Source organism: Vanessa cardui, chromosome 24 (assembly GCF_905220365.1).
Source record: "Vanessa cardui chromosome 24, ilVanCard2.1, whole genome shotgun sequence".
Lineage (NCBI taxonomy): Eukaryota > Metazoa > Arthropoda > Insecta > Lepidoptera > Nymphalidae > Vanessa > Vanessa cardui.
In genome coordinates this window covers 10,628,485-10,650,741 of record NC_061146.1, presented here as the reverse complement: position 1 = coordinate 10,650,741, position 22,257 = coordinate 10,628,485, and the positions used below count along the sequence as shown (strand labels likewise).

General features: G+C 32.7%; 2 protein-coding genes across 2 annotated transcripts in view; one reads left to right on the top strand and one right to left on the bottom strand.

The window, feature by feature from the left end:
* Positions 1–3,728: 3,728 nt before the first annotated feature.
* Positions 3,729–10,114, bottom strand: LOC124540296 (vacuolar protein sorting-associated protein 28 homolog). The gene is made up of 7 exons (XM_047117773.1): positions 9,917–10,114; positions 9,765–9,825; positions 9,184–9,379; positions 8,772–8,873; positions 6,262–6,396; positions 5,287–5,422; positions 3,729–3,882 (listed from the first exon to the last, which is right to left on the bottom strand). The coding sequence occupies exons 1-6, from the start codon at positions 9,921–9,923 to the stop codon at positions 5,291–5,293; spliced, it is 633 nt and encodes a 210-aa protein (XP_046973729.1). The 5' UTR covers positions 9,924–10,114; the 3' UTR covers positions 3,729–3,882; positions 5,287–5,290.
* A 524-nt stretch (positions 10,115–10,638) lies between these two features.
* LOC124539959 (protein 4.1 homolog) overlaps positions 10,639–22,257 on the top strand; it is an 89,818-nt gene continuing 78,199 nt past the window's right edge. Inside the window, exon 1 of the mRNA XM_047117333.1 lies at positions 10,639–10,974. The gene's annotated coding sequence lies outside the window, so the exon portion shown is untranslated. The remainder of the gene's footprint in view (positions 10,975–22,257) is intronic.

Here is a 22,257-nt window from a genome sequence, read left to right as displayed (position 1 = left end):
AGCCAGTAACAATAGGCAACAATTGGCACAAGGGATGTAACGGGCGCATCGGCGATAAGGAATGGTTAATATTCCTAACTGAGCAAATGTCTATGGGCGGTGGTAATCTCGTACAATTCATCCATTTGTTCTAACCTAAATATATAAATTAAACCTTTCTGTTATAAGTCTTACACGCTCATATCGTATATTTTCGTATCTTTACTATATTCCTGTAGCTAAAGCTTATTTTATCATATGCATAGATATAAAGAAGGTAACATACAGGACAGCTTGATGCAGGATACAATGAGCGGCTGCGACCTCATCCGGGAGTTCGTTAATGCATTTATTGACCGTGTCGAATTGTCTGATGTCCTCGAAATTATTGATAACTTTGTGAAACTGTTTTCGTATGTTATCTAATTTCTCCACAGGTTCGATGAGACAATGATCTATGATGTCGGTCACCTGCGGATAGGCATTAATAATAAGTATAGTATAAGAAAGGGTATCTTGCTTTCGATCGACGGGTCTTCCAGCCTGGCCTAGGCTAGGCTTGGGTACGGGTCTCGAGGTTACCCTCCTTACCCGGGCTTTTCCTCCTCGGTAGACTCGGCTACCGCGTCATTTGTTTTTTGACCCGATGGGCCAGGGTCCGTGGACCCAGTGGCGTCTTATCTTGCTTTTGCCTATCGTGTAAAAAAGTTCGTGCTTTTGTCATAACAATTACCTAAAGATTTGTATGTTATTATTATATGCCCAAACATTTTTTTTTATGGTATAGGTTGGCGGACGAGCATACGGGCCACCTGATGGAAAGTGGTCACCATCACTCATAAACGATGACGCTGTAAGAAATATTAACTATACCTTACATCGTCAATGTGCCACCAACCTTGGGAACTAAGATGTTATGTCCCTTGTGCCTGTAGTTACACTGGCTCACTCACCCTTCAAACCGGAACACAACAATACTGAGAGCTGTTATTTGGCGGCAGAATAACTGATGAGTGGGTGGTACCTACCCAGACGAGCTTGCACAATGCCCTACCACCAAGTGTATATTTATCAATAGTATGTGATTAATGTCTATACCAAACGGTCTTATAATGTTATATATGTACAGATCTTGAAGTCTATAGCTTATTTATATATAATTATATGAAGAGATCGCTGTGTTAGCGATAAGGCCGCCTCTTGTACATCTTCCCTAATCGTGTCTATGTGATTTATTTACTGGTGTACAATAAAGAGTATTTTGATTTGATTTGATAATTAAGAATGACAATTACTTATATATTCTGTTACTACCTCTATTATCCATAATAAGGACCACAAGTTATCGAAAAATACATACCTCTTCCAAGCTTATCACATAATTGGTGAAGTCATGGAAATATTTAATTTTATAAAACTTGATAACGGCCCCTCGTAACTCTTTGGCCATTTCGTTGTTCATAATGTGCACTAGGTCTAAAAATGTATCCATCACGTGTAGGGACGTGTTTTTTAAACTGTCATAATTTGTACGACCTTGGATGAAGAGGGCTTTGGCTACTCTGTACGCCTCTGAGACTATATAATATTTTTCGTCTATATTTTGGAAAATATTTCTCGTGCACTGAATATAAAAAAGTAATAATATAATTATTGCTTTAATAACAAAACCGATAGCCTGTTAATTTCCCACTGCTGGGCTAGGGCCTCCTCTCCCTTTGAGGGGAAGGTTGGAATACATCAACACACATGAGGCAGAATTTCTATGAAATTTGACACATGCAGGTTTCCTCACGATGTTTTCCTTCATCGTCAAGCTCGAGATGAATTATAAGCCCAAATTAAGCAAATGAACAATCAGTGGTGCTTGCCTAGGATAGGATTGAACCCGCAATCATCGGTTAAGATGTACGCGTCCTAACCAATTGGCCATCTCGGCTTATTTTACGCTAATAAAATAATTGAATTGACAATATTATTTAGAAGATAATTAATTGGTAATAAATAAGACTTTATTATTAGATTGTAATCATGTACATACAAAAAAAATGTAATTACCTCTTTTAAGTAAAGTAACGCAAGTAAAATTATTACGATATCTCTTACTCTATGTAAATGCTTCATAACGAATATTATTCATTAAAAAACAAACCAATAATATTTTCGTCTTACACAAAACCTTATTAATTAAATTAAAAATGACGTGGTCCTCATAGAAATTATATTTGGTAATATAATATCTATAAAAACGAGATTTCGTGGATATAATTTTTGTAACATCTTTACTCTCGCTTTCCTAATTTGTGGGTGTGATTTCGTGTAAATTTTCATTTTCTACTTCGCACAACCTCTCTGTGTAACCAGCTTTCGCCAGCGATTTTTCCGAACCGATACGATTTGGGAAAGTGCGTTTTTGGCCTTTAAGGCCAAAAACGCACTTTCCCAAATCAAGGGTTTGCTAAAATATATTAACAAAAAATTATCACCTTACTTATCCTTAATTTTTATAATTCCTTGTCACTCTCATAAGATATTTTATGTTAAGTCAATAATTGAAAATGTTAATTCGAGTCCAAATTGCGTGCAAGTGAATTATACGTTAGTTGTTGTGTGGTGAACACGTGTTGTACATTGCAGTTACGCGTTTAATTTAATCCGATAATACTCAAAACTCAACGTAGAACAAGTACTGCAATGTCAAAAAGTGATAAGCAACATTGATTTTGATGTTATAAACATTGAGTGTACGGTATGGTGACGTCATTAATAATTTGAGAGGAGACTCAAACTCAAATAACTTTATTCAATATAGAAGCATTACACTTTCTTATTGATGGTCAATTGAAACACTACCACCAGGTCGGAAAAGAAAATACCCTGACCTGAGAAAAACCGGCGAAAGAAACTCAGCGGGTTTTTTTTTTTTGGCTGACAACTTATCTTCATGTTATTATTAAATTCACTATAAATAACCGAGCTTTTCATTTTTTTAACGTACCTATCTCTTCTCGAACTAAAATATAATATTAAAAAAGAGAAATTGTTATAATTTAATTAAATTTGTATGTCTATATCTATGACTACAGATTAATAAATGAATCCTTTGACCTTTGTTTATGTTTTTAAGTTAATTCTTATAAGGTAAAATCGCATATGATTTTTGCGAAGTGTAGTTTGGGGATAAAAGCAATAATAACTTGTTACGTGCATGGAATACATTATAACAAACATTGTAAAGAATTAGATATATTTAACTCAAAAATTAGCGACTTTAAACTTAGTTTACGTCACATCATTAAACTATAGCAGTTTCACTTGCATTTTGTGCTTTCTGTTTTTGTTTTTATTTTTAATGTAATATGTCATTTGTTTGTATTAATTTTAAGTGGAAACTTGATTGATTTATGTTTTTCTTATATTTGTTTTTTACTATTAGGTGTAATTGTAATTGTTTGTTTCCCAAATAAATAAATAAACCCTTAAGATTTTTAATTACAGGTAATAGTCATGAGCATTAAGCCAAGGTCCTTTGTTCAAAGGCGTCTATAATCTGTGCGGACCGCCAGCGACGAAAATAAAACAAAAAAAAATTAAATTGATAATTGATATTTTGTGATCCAAGTACTTTTAACTCGAAGGCGACTATTTGATTTTCGCGTCAATAGTTGTAAGCAAATATATAAAAAAACAAAAACGACTAAAATTTTGTAATTTTACAAGGAATTATTAAAAAAAAGTAATATAGGTACTTTTCAAGATTTATTGGTAATAATTATATTTTAACATTATTAAATCTTATTTATATTACATCTTATAAAATGTTATATGAGATGAGAGTACCTATATAATAATAATTACAGAAAACAAGATGGTTTCCGTGGCGCGAAAATGCTTAACATATACCTGAAAAAAGAAAATCAGTAGCTGAGACAGGATATTTTAATTATGTACCTAATGCACCTTTTTATATAGAAAAAAGAAGTACTTTAACGGAGGCACATATTAATTATGTTATTAATATTTTCAAGAACAATGGTCTAATAATCTTATTAGATTAGTTGTACTAGTGTCATACAACTATTGTTGTATGATGAGACATCACATACATTACTCTGATCCCAATGTAAGTAGCTAAAGCACTTGTGTTGTGGAAAATCAGAAGTAACGAAGGTATCACAAAAACCCAGACCCAAGACAACATAGAAAACTAATGATAATCCACATCGACTCGGCCGGGAATCGAACCCGGGACCTCGGAGTAGCGTACCCATGATAACCGGTGTACACACCACTCGATCACGGAGGTCGTCAAAATGATACTATAGTCTGTTCGCGTTAAGAATGCAGTGAGTTTTCATTGTTTACTGGCCTGACTGAAGGGGGCGGCCTTTGACCAAACAAATCTTTTCAAATTACAAAGTCAAGTTCACATTTAATTAATTATTAACTGATATTTTTATTATTATAATTTAAATTTTGTTTATTTATATATTTATATTTAATTTATTCAAGCTGTACACGTAATAATTAATGTAACCTATAGCTACTAGATGACGTTATGTCAAAATATGTAAATTTCTACATCGCGATGGCAAGATTCAAAAACGATTGTATATAGTGTTAAGAATTTTGTTGATAAATACCCCGATTCGATTTTTTATTTTAATGTGTATTTTTTAAATTCATTATACTTAGTCTTTAAAACAAATATAATTTGTTGGAATTTTAACACAAATATGCATACACCTTCACCCTGCTGTTAAAAAAGATTTGATTGGTCAGGGGGCGGAGTAAAGCCGGTAAGCAATGACAACTCACTGCATTCTTAACGCGAACAAACTATAGTACAACTCTCTTCGGAATGTTTTTAATTCAGAGAGTATACTTACAGTTGCTTCGCAATATACTTACAACAATATTATGTAAATATTATTATAGAAAAAATCGAAAAAAATGCTCTATTGAACAATTTAAGCTCTTGTCAAAAAAACATTCTTAAATATTACTCAATTACAAAATTCTATTAAACAAAAAGCGTGGTCTGATTTCTAGGCAGTTAGTATAACTATTTAATTCTCATTTACTTTATTGATATAATCTGTAATTAAAATGGTGGAAGACTGTGGCTACCGAGTTTCTTGCCAAACCGGTGTTAGCTTTATATTTAATTCAACACTAATACAAATTAAGAAGTGCTTCTATGAGACTGCTTGAAGAAATACATATTTTGATTTTAATGTATGTATGTGTATACTGTATGTGCTGAAATTGGCCAAACTAAATTAAATTATAAGTCATTTCAAATACCTGTTTAATCCTTGTGAAGGAATTTGTTAAAGGATCCGTATGATGTTTCCAAGTCGAACACAAGTTGCCGAACTTGACTCTCCGAAAGCTCATCGGAGGCAGACATTTCTGACAGCTTGTCAAGCCATTCTTGTACCTGTAACATAATACAATTTAATTTTACATGATTTTTTCGAATATTATCGTATTATATTTTTTTATATTAAAGCTGAACAATGTTGCGTTTCAATTTTAGATTGTCGACCCCAGACTTATGTGCTGCAGAGAAGTTTTTTATATATTCAACATGAAGTCAATACTTTTTATTACAATAATAAAAGTAAAACTAGTATATTAATTATTATATTCTAAGGGATGTCAAAAATAATTAATATACGCGATTCAAATCCGTAATAACTAGTTTTATTTAAATGTGTAATAATCGCGAAAATTTAAGACAACATTAAATAATAAAAGTATTATGAGTTGTATGGTTTATAATTAAATAAAGTATAATAAATGTCTATATGAGTCGAGATGGCCCAGTGGTTAGAACGCGTGCATCTTAACCGATGATTGCGGGTTCAAACCCAGGCAAGCACCGCTGATTCATGTGCTTAATTTGTCTTTATAATTCATCTCGTGCTCAGCGGTGAAGGAAAACATCGCGAGGAAACCTGCATGTGACAAATTTCTTAGAAATTCTGCCACATGTGTATTCCACCAACCCGCATTTGAACAGCGTGGTGGAATATGTTCCAAAAACCTTCTCCTCAAAGGGAGAGGAGGCCTTTAGCCCAGCAGTGGGAATTTACAGGCTGTTGTTGTTGTTGGTAAATGTCTATAAAATTTTTCGCAAGTCCATCATTTTTACAATTCAGTTTGAACTACAAGGAATGCTATTAATGAGGCATTTTCTTATTTATCTCCTAGATAGATCTTAAATAAATAAATTGTACATAACTGAAACTACAATATACGTTATAATAATTTGACCTTGAGTTTTCCTTCGAAGTCTTCGGGCAGCATGGCGAGACGATCCATGGTGTCTTTGAGATCACGCAACTCAGGCTGTATCATGTCCATGGCGCGCAACTCCAGACGCAACTTGTCCATGAGTGTGATGTACAGCTTAAAAAACAAAACAGTATATTTCAATTATACACAAATTTAATGTGGAATAATTTAATTTATTTTAATTTTAAGTGGAAACTTGATTGATTTATGTTTTTCTTATATTTGTTTTTTTACTATTAAGTGTAATTATAATTGTTTGTTTCCCAAAAAATAAATTAATAAATAAATAAATAAATACTCCTGACATCTTCCTCCTGAGCGATATTTAACACCTTTTTATTGATGACTTTATTTTATTCTTTATTTGGTGATTTTATTTATTTATTAGATCACCAACAAAATACACACTAAAAAAATTCCAAATACATGAATAAAAAATAAGACTAGTGGTATCTTACTTATAGGTGATAACAGCATGCACAAAATTAAAGTTAAGCGACAACAAATAGAAGGTAAAAAAAGCTAATTAAAGACTATTTACATAACAACAATAAATTAAAATAAAGATAACATAAGTAAACTATCTAAACTAAACAATTTTGAGTATTTACAATTAATATTTTATTTTTAAATTTTTTTATATTACCGAAAATATCTAAATCTTTGTCTCCGCTTATTGAGTTATAGGCTCTCATAATTCTATTGAGAGGGGAGTAATGACCCAAATTAGATTTGGACATATGCTCTGAAAAAATCGTGCGTTTGCTAGTGCGTAATGACTTGGAAGGTGCAGAAATATGTATCCGCGATAATAAGTCTGGACAATCCAAAGTGCCATTAATTAGTTTATAGATAAACATGTTGTCCAGAAAGCGTCTTCGATCGGCAAGGGTGTTCATTTTGAAAAAGGCTATTCGATCTTTGTAATTAGGGAGTTTTTTTGCTAAGCCGAATTTAAAGCAGAGATGCCATAAGAAACGTTTTTGAATGCTTTCCAACCTTTTGACGTTTTAGTAATTTGTTTATTTTTTTTAAATCTTGTAATTGGCCAACTCAAAACTCTTTAGTGTTTTATCTTTCTTTTTGTGTTCATATATTATGCAACAAATATGTAATGAAATTAGACACATGCATGTTTTTCCTTCACCACCGAGCATGAGATGAATTCTAAACACAAATTAAGCACATATATATATATATATATATATATATATATATATATATATAGTGGTGCTTGCCTGGGATTGAACCCGCAATCATCGGTTAAGATGCACGCGTTCTAACCACTGGGCCACCTCAGCTCACAAGCATGGTCCCACACAATTGCTTTAATAATCACAAGAAATGTTAATCTGACATGACATTTCGAATACACCACAACTTCAGGCTGTCATATTATAACTCAATACTTTTTTTGGATCTGCAGCTTAACAAGTAGCCATTATCAAAGTCGTAATTAAGTTAGTTAATTAAAAGTAATCACTATTTTGTTTTAAATAGACTAGTAAGCATTATTATAAGGAATTAATAATAATAATCCGTTTTATCCTTCTATATAAATTTAAGGGTTGCATAAGGAGTGGAGACAACAATAGTCTATGACTATACTAGGCAGACTGACTATTGACTGACTGAGGTTTAGTTAAAACTACTACCTGAATAAATAAGTAATTATATTAATGCAAAGTACCTATAATATTTCTTTTTTATTAGCTTTCGTTTTGTTAATCGTTCTTACATAATATACCGAAAAAATTGAGAAATAATTTTGGACAGATTTTCATCTTTAACTTCCTTACAATTCATTAGTTCTGTTAGCTTTAACATACCAATAATACCTTTACACTAACCATTTAACTCACTTATACAAATAGAACACAACGGAGAACACTTTTAAAACTATGTACGTAGACAACTTTGATACATGCACGGATAAAAGATTTAAATTCATTGCTCTGATTTTGTATGCAATATAAAACAGTTTCCACTAACGATGAGGATTCTATACCAATACTGCTTGTTACAACACTAGCTCACCAATTGGATTGCAATATCTGTTCATATTGTACCAGTCAATAAATCTTTCATGGGGCAAGGTTTCCGTTTCTTTTTATTATTCCGCAGTCATTTTTAACTTTGCCTCTTCGTAAATTCAAATTGTTTATAAAAAATACATTGGTAAAAAAGGCATATTATTCGATACAAGATTTTGTAGATAATAAAAAAGCTTGGAATTAATACCCGTTGACTTCCACGCAGGATATGTTAATTTAAATAATTTTATTAACTAACATGACTTTGTATTTTTTAAATGTTGAAAAAGAGTAACTACTGAGTTTCTTGCCGGTTCTTCTGGGTAGAATCTACTTTCCGAACCGGTGGTAGCTTCACTTGTTAATTGACGATTCAAAAGTGCTTGTAAAAGCCTACTTGAATAAAGTTTATTTAGATTTTGTTGCTGTTAAGCCTTGGATTATTAATGAACTTACAGAGACAATTTCAGCAATGTACTTGTTGGTGTTGCCCTTGTCATCTTTGATTAAGTTTGGTTTGTTTTCGCGTATCCTCTCCAAAGCTGCGGGGCAATCAAGCTGTAATGTTCAAATATGAGTATTAAATATATGATTACAAAAAATTTCTGATTAGCAGAACATTACTTATTAAATATAAAATTAATGACAATCAACAATATAGGAGAAAACCCTGATATTAATTGGTAAAACTTTTTTCAGTAGATTTATTAAATTATTATAAAAATATTAAATATCATTTATTTATTATTTTAAATCTATCTTAAAAAATTACTAACAACATTAGAAATATCATGACTCCTACATTTGTTAAGAGGATATAATTAATGACAAATAAGAGAATAGAAAAACAGACTTTCTTCCAACTTACCCTAAATTTAGTGACAAATGACTCAATTGTTGGGAATTCATCACCCTGAACCTGCTTAAAGGCGACTCTGTACTGCACAAGTAATCGGCTACATGCTGCAGTATATTCTTGGGCACGAACACAGTCCCTCATGTATGCTTTTTCGAGGTGTTGAAGTGTGCTCACCACTGCATATAACTCTGCCATATTATCATGCCTGGATAAATAAGTTACACTTAGTAAAGTAAATTGTAACCCTGGAGTTATTCTATTGCTAGGGTTGGGCTATTGAGAGCACCAAGTGGCTCAATGGAGGATTGGTGGACACAATTACAGCAAATTCTCTTATGAGACATAGAGGTTTCCTAGCGGTAATTTTCTTGACTGCCGAGTACGAAATTAATCATAAATACAAATTATACATTTAAAAAGTAGTTGTGTTTGTTAGAGTTTGAACTAGCAGTAGTAAAGTAGTCTACACTGCCTATTGTGTGTTTTGGCTTATACTTACAATTATGTGTTATAAAACATTAAATAAATAACACAAACACACCTTGCGAACTATATCTATGATAAATATTATTTCAGAATAAACTGCTTACTTTTCTCGTTCTCTTGCATTTCTATACAGCTTCACTTCTTCGTACAGTTCAGGCCTTGTGTCTGTTTATCAATAGAAAAATAAAAATTAATTAATAAAAACAAAGGATTATCCAAACCGAAAACGATATTACTACTCAAGTAATGTAATTACCTTGCATAATGCCTAGGAACAGACACAAATGTTAAATCTTATTTAATTATTAATATAGTTCTAAATTAAAGCGATTGTAATATCAGTTAAATTAATTGAGTCACGATTTATCAACTAAACAACATTCATAGAAAAATTGACAATACTGTTTTTTTTCTAGTCTTTCTCACTTATCACAAACCTAGAGAGTTGCAAGGATAAAAATAAAAATACCTATGACAAGAATAATATTATGAATTTTTATTAATATTTACAAAGTCGGATTATATAAAAAGTGACTTTGTTTCTTAAGTATTTTATTAATTAAGTACGCATGTTAGGGACTAAAGTTAACCGAAATAAAATTTCATGACTTGAATTCTTAAATTTTTACACATTTAACTATTGTATATTATATCAGATATCATATTAGGATAATAATAGTGTTAAATACTTGGAGTACAGTTACTAGCGATAGTATACTTTTGATTACGTAGACGTAAGAATTATTTATAAAATGAGGGAATTTTGAGTCTTTATTATTTTTTAAAATTTGTCAATAATTACAGTTTCGGTTAGTTTTGTAATCCCACATTTTTTTGCAATTAATTTTTTATTAGATTAACGGTTTTTGGTTTAAATATTTTTTTCGCGGTTTGAATATTTTTTAATTGGCAATTGGCATTGTTAAGCGGTGACGTAATCTTTCAATATGGCGGATGACGCGAGCCACCCTTCTTCCCGCGCCCGCGCCCCGTAAAATCGTAGTTTCTTCGGTTGGGCAACGTAACTGCCACTCGTCTCGAATGATTTCACCTTGCGATGAATGAAAATAATAATCTCGGTGAAAAGTCGCTTAAAACTTTTATCTTATAAACTGATATACGTTACTAAACAGTGTTTGTGCTTGTGAGTTCTAAAGGTGGATTCGTGGTGTAAGTGATAATACCAGTTCTTCCTTTAATTGTGAACTACAACGTCTACAACTCATGTTTACGTGCTGAAATACGGCACAGTGAAAACTTGGACATCTTCGCGTATTCTGAATTGCCCTTTAATGGGATCTTGTTAAATTACAGGTCAGTACTCATTCAATTTTTAAATAATAGCGGCGATTTAAAAACAAGTTATTATCCTTGGTCCGGCATTTGTTAGTATGTATTTTGTGCTTCTAATAGTAAACTGTTTAGTTTTTTTCAATGCATAGATTGTTGTGTGTAATTGGATGTCTTGATTTTTTTTCGTATTGGAATTTCTCGGAAATACGTTGAACGGGCGATGGTTAGGGCTGGGCGCGGCGTTGTCCCACTTTTTGTTATAGTATGTACTACTGGGCCACAACGTAAGCCATGACTGAGTTCGCGACGTATAACTGTAAATAATTGTAGCTATAGTACCAACAATCCGATAAGAATGTTCTCTGAATATTTGAACTCATATATACCTTTTCTTAAAAAATATATCTAATAAAAAATTGCACTTTTAAAAAAAATATTTTCTTAAACAAAGTTTTTGTTATATGAAAAATGATATTAGAAATTTTAACCTGGTGTAACTTAGCTCGTAGTATTTAAAGTTATTCCCATTAATGACCAAAGCCATTACAAACTGGTTGCTAGTGCATAATAATTTATGTTTGATTATTTTTAACATAAAAACTGTCTGAATATGTGTTAGAACAAGATATTATACAATAGTTTTTTGTTAAAAAGAGAATTATACAATCTCTTTTTTTACTTTGTAATTTAGAATATAATGAATTAATTAAAAACAACTTTATATTTTACTGTCTTTAGCAAAGATCTTCCCAAACATTTTTGTTTACATTTTCCCTCCATCTAAATGTTAAATTAAAGAAAATATAGTTAGAAAATACATGAAAAATAGCTAAAATATAAACTACACATAATTAATTGGCAATTTTGATTTTAAAATAATTTGTACGGGCTTATTACTAAAGTTGCATAAAAATCTAATTATTGATTAAACAGATAATGAATTAAGATCATTGCCTTATTATGCATATTACGATTTATATTTGAAAGGACCTTGCATTTTGGACCTTGCCTCTAGCCTCAACCTTTTAACTAGAATGGACCCAATGACATCACTTCATTATGGATCATAGACCATAATAGTTTCCCTGATGTCATCGATAAGCTTTTGTGTCCAAATGTATTGTTATCAATTCAAAATAAATCCAATTGGGTGTATGATGTACGGTAATTCCAATATGGTAATTACAGTAGAATCAATTGCTTGCTTAATAAAAGTTGATGATTCAGTTTGGCTTCTTCATACTTAAATAAAAATATTTGTCCAGTCAGAGAGGTATTATGGATCGTAATCATAGATCTAAGTTATTTTTTCAATAATTCTTTATGTAAATGATCCAACTCAAAGTCTTAACATTTTAGGTCATCCTATTCAGAAATTCAACTGCTCTTTAAACACAATACAATATTCTTTTGTTGTTCAGATGCATTTCTATCAAGAATCAATCACATACCTCAATGATTAGAAAAAAAGACGTCCCTTTTTGTTAATCCATGTTTTTTGGCCAAATATTTATCTAATATTCACCTACCCTGTCCATTTTTATTTTTTATGGGGTTATTCAAGAGGGTGGTAAATAATATCTTAAATAACGGAAAATGCATCGGTTGTTCCTGTGGTTCTGTTAATATTTTTTATAAATATTAATAGCAGATGACTCACCTGCTCATAAGCTAATTAAACCTAAAGTACAAGATGTAAAGCGTAAGAATTACTAAGAACTAAGAGCCAATTCTACTTATTTATAACAGTTACGATAATTTCCCACTATCAATCTGATCCATCGTTCCATCATCCATTGTAGAATAGATAAACAGCTAAAGGGCAGTTTATGTTTCGATTCGACTACTACAGTGACAATTTATTAGTAGAGTTAGCTCTGTCTTGAGCACAAGCGCACGGATGCGAGCAGTGTTCTGGCAATCTCCCAAAGATTTTAAAGAGACCTCCTATGGCTCCGATGTTTCGAACTTCAAAGTCATGTACGACGCGTTCGGTTTATTTTCACCCTGTGCACATTGGATCAAGACATGCCCCAGTTGGGTAACTCCGATCCCCTATAACCTCCCCAGGAATCCCCCCTAGGTGTTAGAGGCCCGCATAGAGACCGGTACTGTACCGGGACTGTACTGTACTGTACTGTACTGGCCGGTTTTGTACCGGGGCGCACTCGGCGTCCAGGGCACCCGGGAGTTCCACATACCCATGGTCTATAACCTGTACCTCAACTACCGTTCCATATCCAGAGTTGTAAGATCAGTGTTTATAAATTATTTATAGTTGGAGAAGGAATGCGTTACGATCCGTGTGTACGTGTGTTTATTTTGCTAATGGCGGTGTTTATACGACGATAAAATGTTGGATGATCGGATTCGTAACCGGGGCAGCGTGTCAGAAAATAGTTCTTATTTCTAAATTCGTTTTTTACGAGAAAGAGATTATAAAATTCAATCTTTTCGTAATAAATCTCGCTTTGTGTTGAAGATAAGTCTAACTTCTCGATCTAAATACACAAATAAAAGTAGAACACTAGTTAGAGCTCGCTAAATTTTTAAAGTCATCTTTAATTGATTTTAAATATTATATACCTACCATAACATTTTCCTCTCAGTATTATTGTGTTTCTATTTGAAGGGTGAGTGAGCTAGTCATTGTGGTAATAGTTACATTCTGGCACAAGGGACATATAATCCTATTTCCTAATGCTGGAGACGCATTGCCTCTCTAAATGGAATGTTTAACACATTTCACAGCGTCATCATCTATTGGCGTTGACCACATACCATCATGTGGCCTATTTGCCAGTCCACCTAGAAATGACAAAAAAAGGTATACAACTAGAATAATAAACACAAACGGAAGTTGAAAATAAAAATCAACTACAGAATTAGTAGCAATAAAAAAATATGTATGTTAATTACAACTATAATTGTTTTATTAAACATAATAAAAAATCTAATTATAAATATATATAAAACTTTATTGCACCCAATTGCATAAATAATAAGTTTTGCAGAAAATAGTAAATAAATATACACGCGAAGGCAGCCTTATCATTAATAGCGATCTCCTGCAAGCAACCTCGGGTGTTGTGAGGTTAGGCATGAAGGTAAAAGTAGTGCAAAGATATAAATTAATTTTTGCCTGAGTGTTTGTTATAAAAAAGTAGCCTAGTCCTTAACTTAGATTAACAGTCAGAGATACAGACTTACTTTCGCATTTATAATATTAGTATCGATTACGTAACATATACACATACCACATAATATATAACAATATATTTTACAGTCTACTTCAATTACAAATAGTACAGATAATTTATTAAAAAAAAATGTATTGCATAAAACTAATGCATTTATCACATTGACACACCTTGCGTAAAAATTTCGTTAATAAATCAATGATATTTTTATCATTATGTCAATATTCTTATCTGCTGAGCAAAAAATATCAATGCGTGAGCAAACATAACCGCGTATAAATGCTATTGATGGATTTGTTTATTCGTGTTATACAACTACGGCGTTTTAGGTATTTTTATTTTTTTGCTCGTGTAATAGTATTATTTAAACTGTTTCTTATCTTAACACTATAAATTAGTACGTTTTTTGATTAAATATTTACTATGCGATAATAATGATATTGTGTACCTGATCTGACCTAATTCGATAAAATAATGCTCATAATCCGATGGGATAGGAATCTGATACGCCAGAATGGAGTTTAGGCGCAGTACAGCAGTTCGGAAGTACAGCTTCTGCGTTTTTTGAAGCTTGCTTATGTTGACGCTACCAACTTCGAAACTTGACAGAATATCTTAACAGATATACTCTACAGTACTTTTACTGGTCCGACGCCGGACTTGAATCCAGGGCCTAATTAAATCAATCAGGTAAAGATTAGTAATTTAGAATTATACGAAAATACGTGTTGTACGACGTTCTTATTTACTATTTCCGTGTAAAATATTACACATATGTATTAATTTCTATGGAAATTATAAACGTAAATATCTATTTTTATTTTGTTTGTAACATTTATTATTAAATTATAAAAACATTATTTACAGTCTATATAAACAAAAAAACCATTGAAATTAGTTTAAAATATCCAACTCAAGCCCAGTGGTTAGAAAGCGTGCATCTTAATCGATGATTTCGGGTTCTAAACCCAGGCAAGCACCACTATATATATGTGCTTAATTTGTGTTTCTTCTGCCACGTGTGCATTCCACCAACTCGCATTGGAACAGCGTGGTGGAATATGTTCCAAACCCTTTTGTTAATGAAGGAGGAGGCCTTAGCCCTGTAGTGGGTAATTTACAGGCAGTTACTTTATCCAACTCAAGAGTATTTTTTGTGCAAGTGTAAATAATTATTTTAGATCCTTGTGAATTAAGTGAGGTTATAGAGAGCTTGTAAACGAAACGAGATTTGTTAGATTACAAGATCTTAAACAGCGATTTCTACTTGACCTCAGTGTACACGATTAACGATAATACATTTGTATTATTAATCTCAATTTACTTACAAATGGCGGTGAATAAAGCGTGGCCAGCTTGGTCGTAAGAGTTTATTTGAAATAAAAGCTAGAATAATTGGATAATGTTTTTAATTTGCATGTATTTTGGTGATAAAGAATATCGTTGGGATATAACTTCGCAGTTCCTAAGCTTGGTATTATATCAGTTATCTGCCAGTGAAAGTCCCGTCAACATTATTCCAGTTGTTCTAGACATTAGCCGGAACAGACAGAGAGACAGACTGACAAAAATTAAAAAAAAATTATACAATATATACCAAATATGTACCGTGTATACATACAAATACATTGAGTAAAAAAGAGCTATTTTAATATTACAAACAGACTCTCCAATCTTATTATATGTATAGATGATATTTAACATACAGGTACATTTTTTCACAAAGTTACCCGTTGTCACAGTTTCTTATTGTTGAACTTCTCAAGGTTGCCATCATAGGTCCCATTGTTGTGTTCGTAATTACATAATGTTAACGATTCAATGGTCACTCGAAAAGGGAAGTTTTTTATTCTTGGACGTTTAATGGCTTTTTTATATTCTATTGTTAAGTACACGAATTTTGTTATACTTTATTACAAGTAAATGAGCAACATCGATGGTGGATTTTGTTAGTGTATTGGTAAAGTAGCCTCCATTCCTATTAACACTTTGGAGCCAAAGCAAAGCCTTATTTCTGTGTAACTTAAAAAAAAAACATAATTGGCATTATAAATTCAAAATTACAGTTATAAAGTTAGTGATATGTCTTTAATGAAAAAAATCTCCTTTTTGGAGGCAGTCACGTGTTAAGGAGGCATTTTTCAACCACCTCTTCTTTAACAAGAAGCTCAAGATAAATAGTAACTCAGGAAGACTTAGATGCTTTCTGGATTTTATATTTAAGACGTGCTTTATCCGCTCGATCATCTTTTCTCATCATAGCTTCGCCATCTCTAATATCAAAGATATGTCTATTTTTTATAAGGATTTTGTCTCTTGAAAACCATCCCTTTTCCTACGTAACTTATATTGGTCCTTATAACACTAGAACCGTACTCTTGTACAGGTAAGGTTGACAACAGTTGCTTCATACTTAGAAAATGTCGTAACTGTCATGCGATCGAGTTGCTACTAAAATTACACACAAAGTATGATAAACCAGTCGACTGTGTAACTTATATTTTGTTTAAGAAAAAAGTAAGTGAGTTTTACTGGTTCTTCTTGGCTATGTCTGGTATTTTTATTTTACTAAACAAGAAAACAAAATCGTGGGCGGGCCTTGTGCAAGCCAGCCTAGGTTAGTACCACCAATTCATCATAAATTCTACCGCCAAACAGCAAAACTCAGTATTGTTGTGTTCAGGTTCGTGTGATGAGTGAAGGTGCATAGAATCTTAGCTCCCAAAATTGGTGGAGCATTGATGATGTAAATAATATTTCTTAAAGGGACTATTTCGATAGACGATGATGTGCAATTACTATCAGGTTGCCTATCTGTCCGTTCGCAAAAATATAAGAATAGAAAAAGAGACTACCTAAATAAAGTATATTTTGATTTTTAATGAAGCAAAGCATTAAATTTTAAATGCTCTTTTAAGTCGACGTGATGTCAGATGCAATCGAATTTGCGGGTGACTTGCCCCAAGTAACCGGAGAATATAAATCATAAACATTTTGTGCTTATTTCTGTCTCATTTTGCGTCCGTAAATAATGTTTAACGTCTTATAATCAACTGATTTTTGTTCGAGCTGGCCATATTATGGATGATCCAGAAAAAAAGATCTTCAATTCATTCAATGCATGCTGAAATGTATGCTAAAACTTATAATGACAGTATCTACGTCTTAACTTCTATAACAGATGCGTTGGGAAAACAATAATTTTAAATGGGTAATATTAATTTTTTTATCGTTGGGAAGTTCGTTCATTGTTCTTTTATCTTAAAAATTATTTCTGCGGAGATTTTCCAAACCGTCCGCCGTTTGAAGATGCACTTGACAAAGAACTTTATTAAATTGACTCTTTAATTCTTTGCATTTATTATATGCATATATATACAATATGCATAATAAATATCTATCATCATTTCACGATCATTCACATCTATACATCAATTATATGAATATAAACAGTGATGATAAAATGTTTTACTAAGCCGATTGATTCTACGGTATTTTTTTTCAAATTATGTTCTCAATTTAATATACTAACATAATATTAATTCCTGCCTCAATATCTATCTTCATTATGACGTGTCACGGTGTAAAGGTCTCTGGGTTGAATACCGGAACGTGACATTTTGCATTCAGCTGACCTCATCTAATTAGATAGACGCTTTTAAGGCCGTTAAACGCTGACAGTGTATCGTCGAGTTAAAAAAATGTCTGACAGATTTGGACTTTTCATTTAGAAACAGATAGGGAAGTAGGTACAATATATATGTATACGTCAAATTTGTAAATAAATTATCTAAAAGGAAGGTAAGTCAAATGAGTTTAAACTTATCGTGATAATTTTAAGTAACTTGTATTTTATAGGGGTTTTCATCATTTTAAAACCTCTGTCATATTTATATCAAAGTACTGAAGACCTTAATTTTAGAAAGGTGTTTTTTTATTGATGCTAGAATAAATTTTGGATCGAACTTATTGTAAAGAATCAAAACAATGAAATAACAAACTTACAAGAGCATTTAGTAACGGTCGCTGCAAATTTCAAACGTAAACCAGTTCGGAAATGATCGTGTATCCAAAAAGATCACAGTTTTTTGTGTCTTTAAATGGGTTTGTCTTCCTCTTCGACCAGTTTTGCAGCGATTACTTTAAAATTCTGACCGCTTTTTATCGTCGGTCAAGAGTTTATAAATTTGTTTTTTATTACTTTCTTTATTAGGAAAACGAAGAATCTTGTAACAGTTATGTTGTCTCGAAGTATTTTATTATCTTGATCTTTTAATTACCTATTGAAAGACAGAACCTTGGAAACAATGTCAGCCATATTTGGGATAGAACAAAATATAGACATATCTGGGATAATTTTGGATTTGTTATTTTTAAAGAGTGTGGGAAGCCTCCCACTCACGTCGTTTAGGATAATGAGGTTTATTTTGATTGTCTGTTTAAATAATTATTTTATAATTGTAAAATATGACGACAATAAATTCCTCTTGAGTTTCTCTCGCGCTTTTTTTTCTGGACAGGTGTTTATTTTCGAACTGGTGATATATTTTTGACTGGGAATAAGCAAGTGTACATTTCTTTATTGACAAAATGTATTTGAATTTTGATTTTGACCTTTGAGTTATCCAATATTTGACACTGTATCAAGTTGGATAAGAAATTTAATTTCCCTGGTTTTGTCAATAAAAAACGTTCGGCAATCAGTTATTGCAAATAAATCCAAAATCTAGAAGTTTGAGTGCATGAGGGTAAGAATCATTAATCAACTACTCTTTACCCGAACATTTATATATCGCTATTTTTTTTAAATTTAAACGATAAGACCCTATGTAAAGTACATTCACTTCAAACATAGGATCTTGGCTATGAGTACTTCTTGTGTAATAATATTTTTGGACGAAGTTCATTTATATCAGGTAGGTCATCAGCTCCGATTTCATAAAGTATATAAAGCCGGGGCATACCAAGAGCGTTTAGTCGTCACCAAGTCGCGACACACTCCCGCTAGTCGACTTTCTTGGATCTCATTCAATCAAGTCGTATGCCCATATCGAGGAGAGGAAACGTCTCTCAGGCTGCCCGTCAATGTATAATTGATCTAATCAATTACTAACAGGAACTCTTCATGGGGGTTCGATATAAACAGTTACTTCGATCCTGTTATTATAAGTTCAAGATTGTTATTAAGTATATTGTGCTTCTTATAGGAGAATAGCGATTATCACACTGATAGCGTTGTTGTTTATGATCTATGATGGTTCGTTTTGTATTTATGAAAATAAGTGCGACTGATAGTTCAGGTAAAAGAGCAAAATGTATCCCGGTTCATAATCAACTGTCATATATATATTTTATATGTTCGCTATTTTTAGATTCGGAGATTTAAGAAAGACTTTCTTTTCTTTTCTTTGCACTTAACCTTCATAACCTTCTTCCGCCGAGAAGTTAGTGATGAAGAGTACGTTGTGTTTGTGTCCTCACACGTGGACTTGTGACTTGAAATACATTTTTATAACAGAATATCCACAAAAGTAAAATAAAAGGATACATTAGAACCTATGAGCATAATCTGTATGACCCAGACAAATATTTGTCTCGAGCGAGATTTGACGGATCACGACGGATCTAATTGAAATATCCAGGCCTAAGGAGGACAAGTAAGAACAAAGCTATATGGCTGAGATGCAAGTAACAATTTAGGCAACCCACGCGGTGTCGTTTGGCCTGGTCCCGTGTGGGCGGGACACAGGTTTCCTAGACGAGCTCGTTGCGTTCATTAACACTCATTGAATATAAGCGTTTCTAAAAGTAAATAAGGGAACATACAAGTGAATAACCTTTAAAGGGAAGTAATTCAGTAAAACATTTTTAACGAAACATGTAGAAAGTAATAGTAAATCTGTTCAGTGAATTAAGTAGTTGTATTCGTCTGTAAATCTTATTAAAATTGACCTTTTGGTACTTTCAGAAATATGAATCATTCCTCAAATCGCCAATTCAATTGGGAACGAAGATGTTATGTCTCCGTTTCCTACCTTATGTCTCTATTATTTCTTCAGAGCTGCTTACAAATACATATACTACTTGGCGATAGAATATCTAGGTACCCTACCCAGTCAGGTTTGCCCAACAAAAATATGTCTTATAATTTATCTGGATTTTTTGCGGTGACGTCACAAACCGTAGTCATTCTTAAAATCAACATATATCCAATCGAAATCCGCTAGATACACATACCAACCCACAGTAGGGCTCAGTATAAAGTAACCTGAAACCTTTTACTTTAAAGTTTAAAGGAAAAGAAGTCTTCCTCCATCAGTGGAACATTTACGGACTCAATTTTTTCGCAGATATTATTTTAAATTAATATTAGTGGCACATATTCCGTATTTGTAATAATTGCCACGATTACTAATACGCATCCTTGGATAACTCGATCACTCCAGGAAATTACCTAGAATTATTATTTAATAAAGCTAAAAATATATTATAATGAATTTTCCGTAATTGAAATTAAATAAACTTTAAGTTATTGTATTTGATTATTATTATTTTTTTTACTTTTTGTGTATTTATCAGACTTCTTTACTGTTTTTGGTGACAGTGGGACATATTGAAATTGATATTGCCTCGATCGAAACGGGCCGTATGATCACCGTAATCATAGCTCAAGAGATTGTAATTTCAATGACCTTTTGATCATATGTCTTAGGTTGCAACTCAAGTTCCCATTTGATCGTTCCTAGTTTTTTTATGATTTAGTTTGGCGGACGAGTATATGGGCCACCTAATGGTAAGTGGTCACCATCACCTATATATAGACGATGATGCTGTAAGAAATATTACAATTTCAAATCGTCAATGTGCCACCAACCCTGGTAACTAAGATGTCATGTCCCTTGTGCTTGTAGTTACACGGGCATACCCTTCAAACCGGAACACAACAATACTGAGTACTGTTATTTGGCGGTGGAATAACTGATGAGTGGGTGGTACCTACCCAGACGGGCTTGCACAAAGCCCTACCACCAAGTAAAAAAAAGTTTAAAATTAGAATGATATATCATAGTTTTCAGAAAACCAGCAAACTGGTTGACATCACGAAACGAAATAACATACGAGAGAGACTCGTCACAAGAAGTCATCGTGTAAAAATAGCATCTGACACAATAGGCCCGAGCCCTAATCACGATCGTGTCAAGAACACAGCAGTCGCTAGTCTGATAACCTCCTGATTCATTGCTGACATCTGTTGATATCATCGATGCATGAGTATTGTATGTGTAATCAAATAAATGAACATTAAAAGGAAGATCAAGTTCGGATTGCTTCTCAAAGTTTTTGGTCGTCTGACCGAAATAACACGGTGTGCAGAAATAATAATCTACCGTCAACTATGGGATTTCATTTGGGATTAAGGGTGATTACTACTTAGTAAAATGATAAAAAATCATAAGAGCCTATTTATTTACTCGTCTACGTTTTGATGTTGATATGTTATTGGTGTTAGGGCTTTGTGCAAGCCTCATCAGATAGTCTATCCGGTTTTAAGGGTGAGTGAACCAATATAACTACAGGCACGAGGGACATAATATCTGAGTTCCCAAGATTGGTGGCGCACTGGCGATGTAAGGATTGGTTAATATTTCTAACAGCGCCAATGTCTGTTGACGGTGGTCACCACTTACCATCAGGTGGTCCATATGCTCGTTCGCATTATTATAAGAATAGTTACAAAGTTTTTGTATTATTGTTATCAAAATTAGATTTACAGTAATGAGGAGGGTATGCCCTGGCCGAGGGTATTACGGCGCTACTGGCGAAAAGCCAGACCACCCCAAAAATCGCAACGGTTAAGGTCATAATGGGTAGTCACGGGATTAATTACGTGTAAAACTTTGACGCACTATAGCTCGCTTAAGGGTCAAGAGTAGAGGTCAATATAACATTACTTTTCAATAGCAGTTGAGTCAATTTAGTGGTTTATAGCTAACAGTAATTGTAAGACGATATAAATGCAGTATTCGGTTTATTTGTGATTGTCGATTACATATAAATAGAACGATAAAGTGACACATTTATATGTTATCTGGAATTTAATAAT

Excerpts from the sequence above, each read along its gene's own strand:
- LOC124540296 (XM_047117773.1), bottom strand. Across the intron at positions 6,397-8,771 it reads ACATTGCTGAAATTGTCTCT|CTGTACATCACACTCATGGA; the intron begins GTAAGTTCATTA and ends TTGTTTTTTAAG. Across the intron at positions 5,423-6,261 it reads ACTTCGAAGGAAAACTCAAG|GTACAAGAATGGCTTGACAA; the intron begins GTCAAATTATTA and ends ATTATGTTACAG.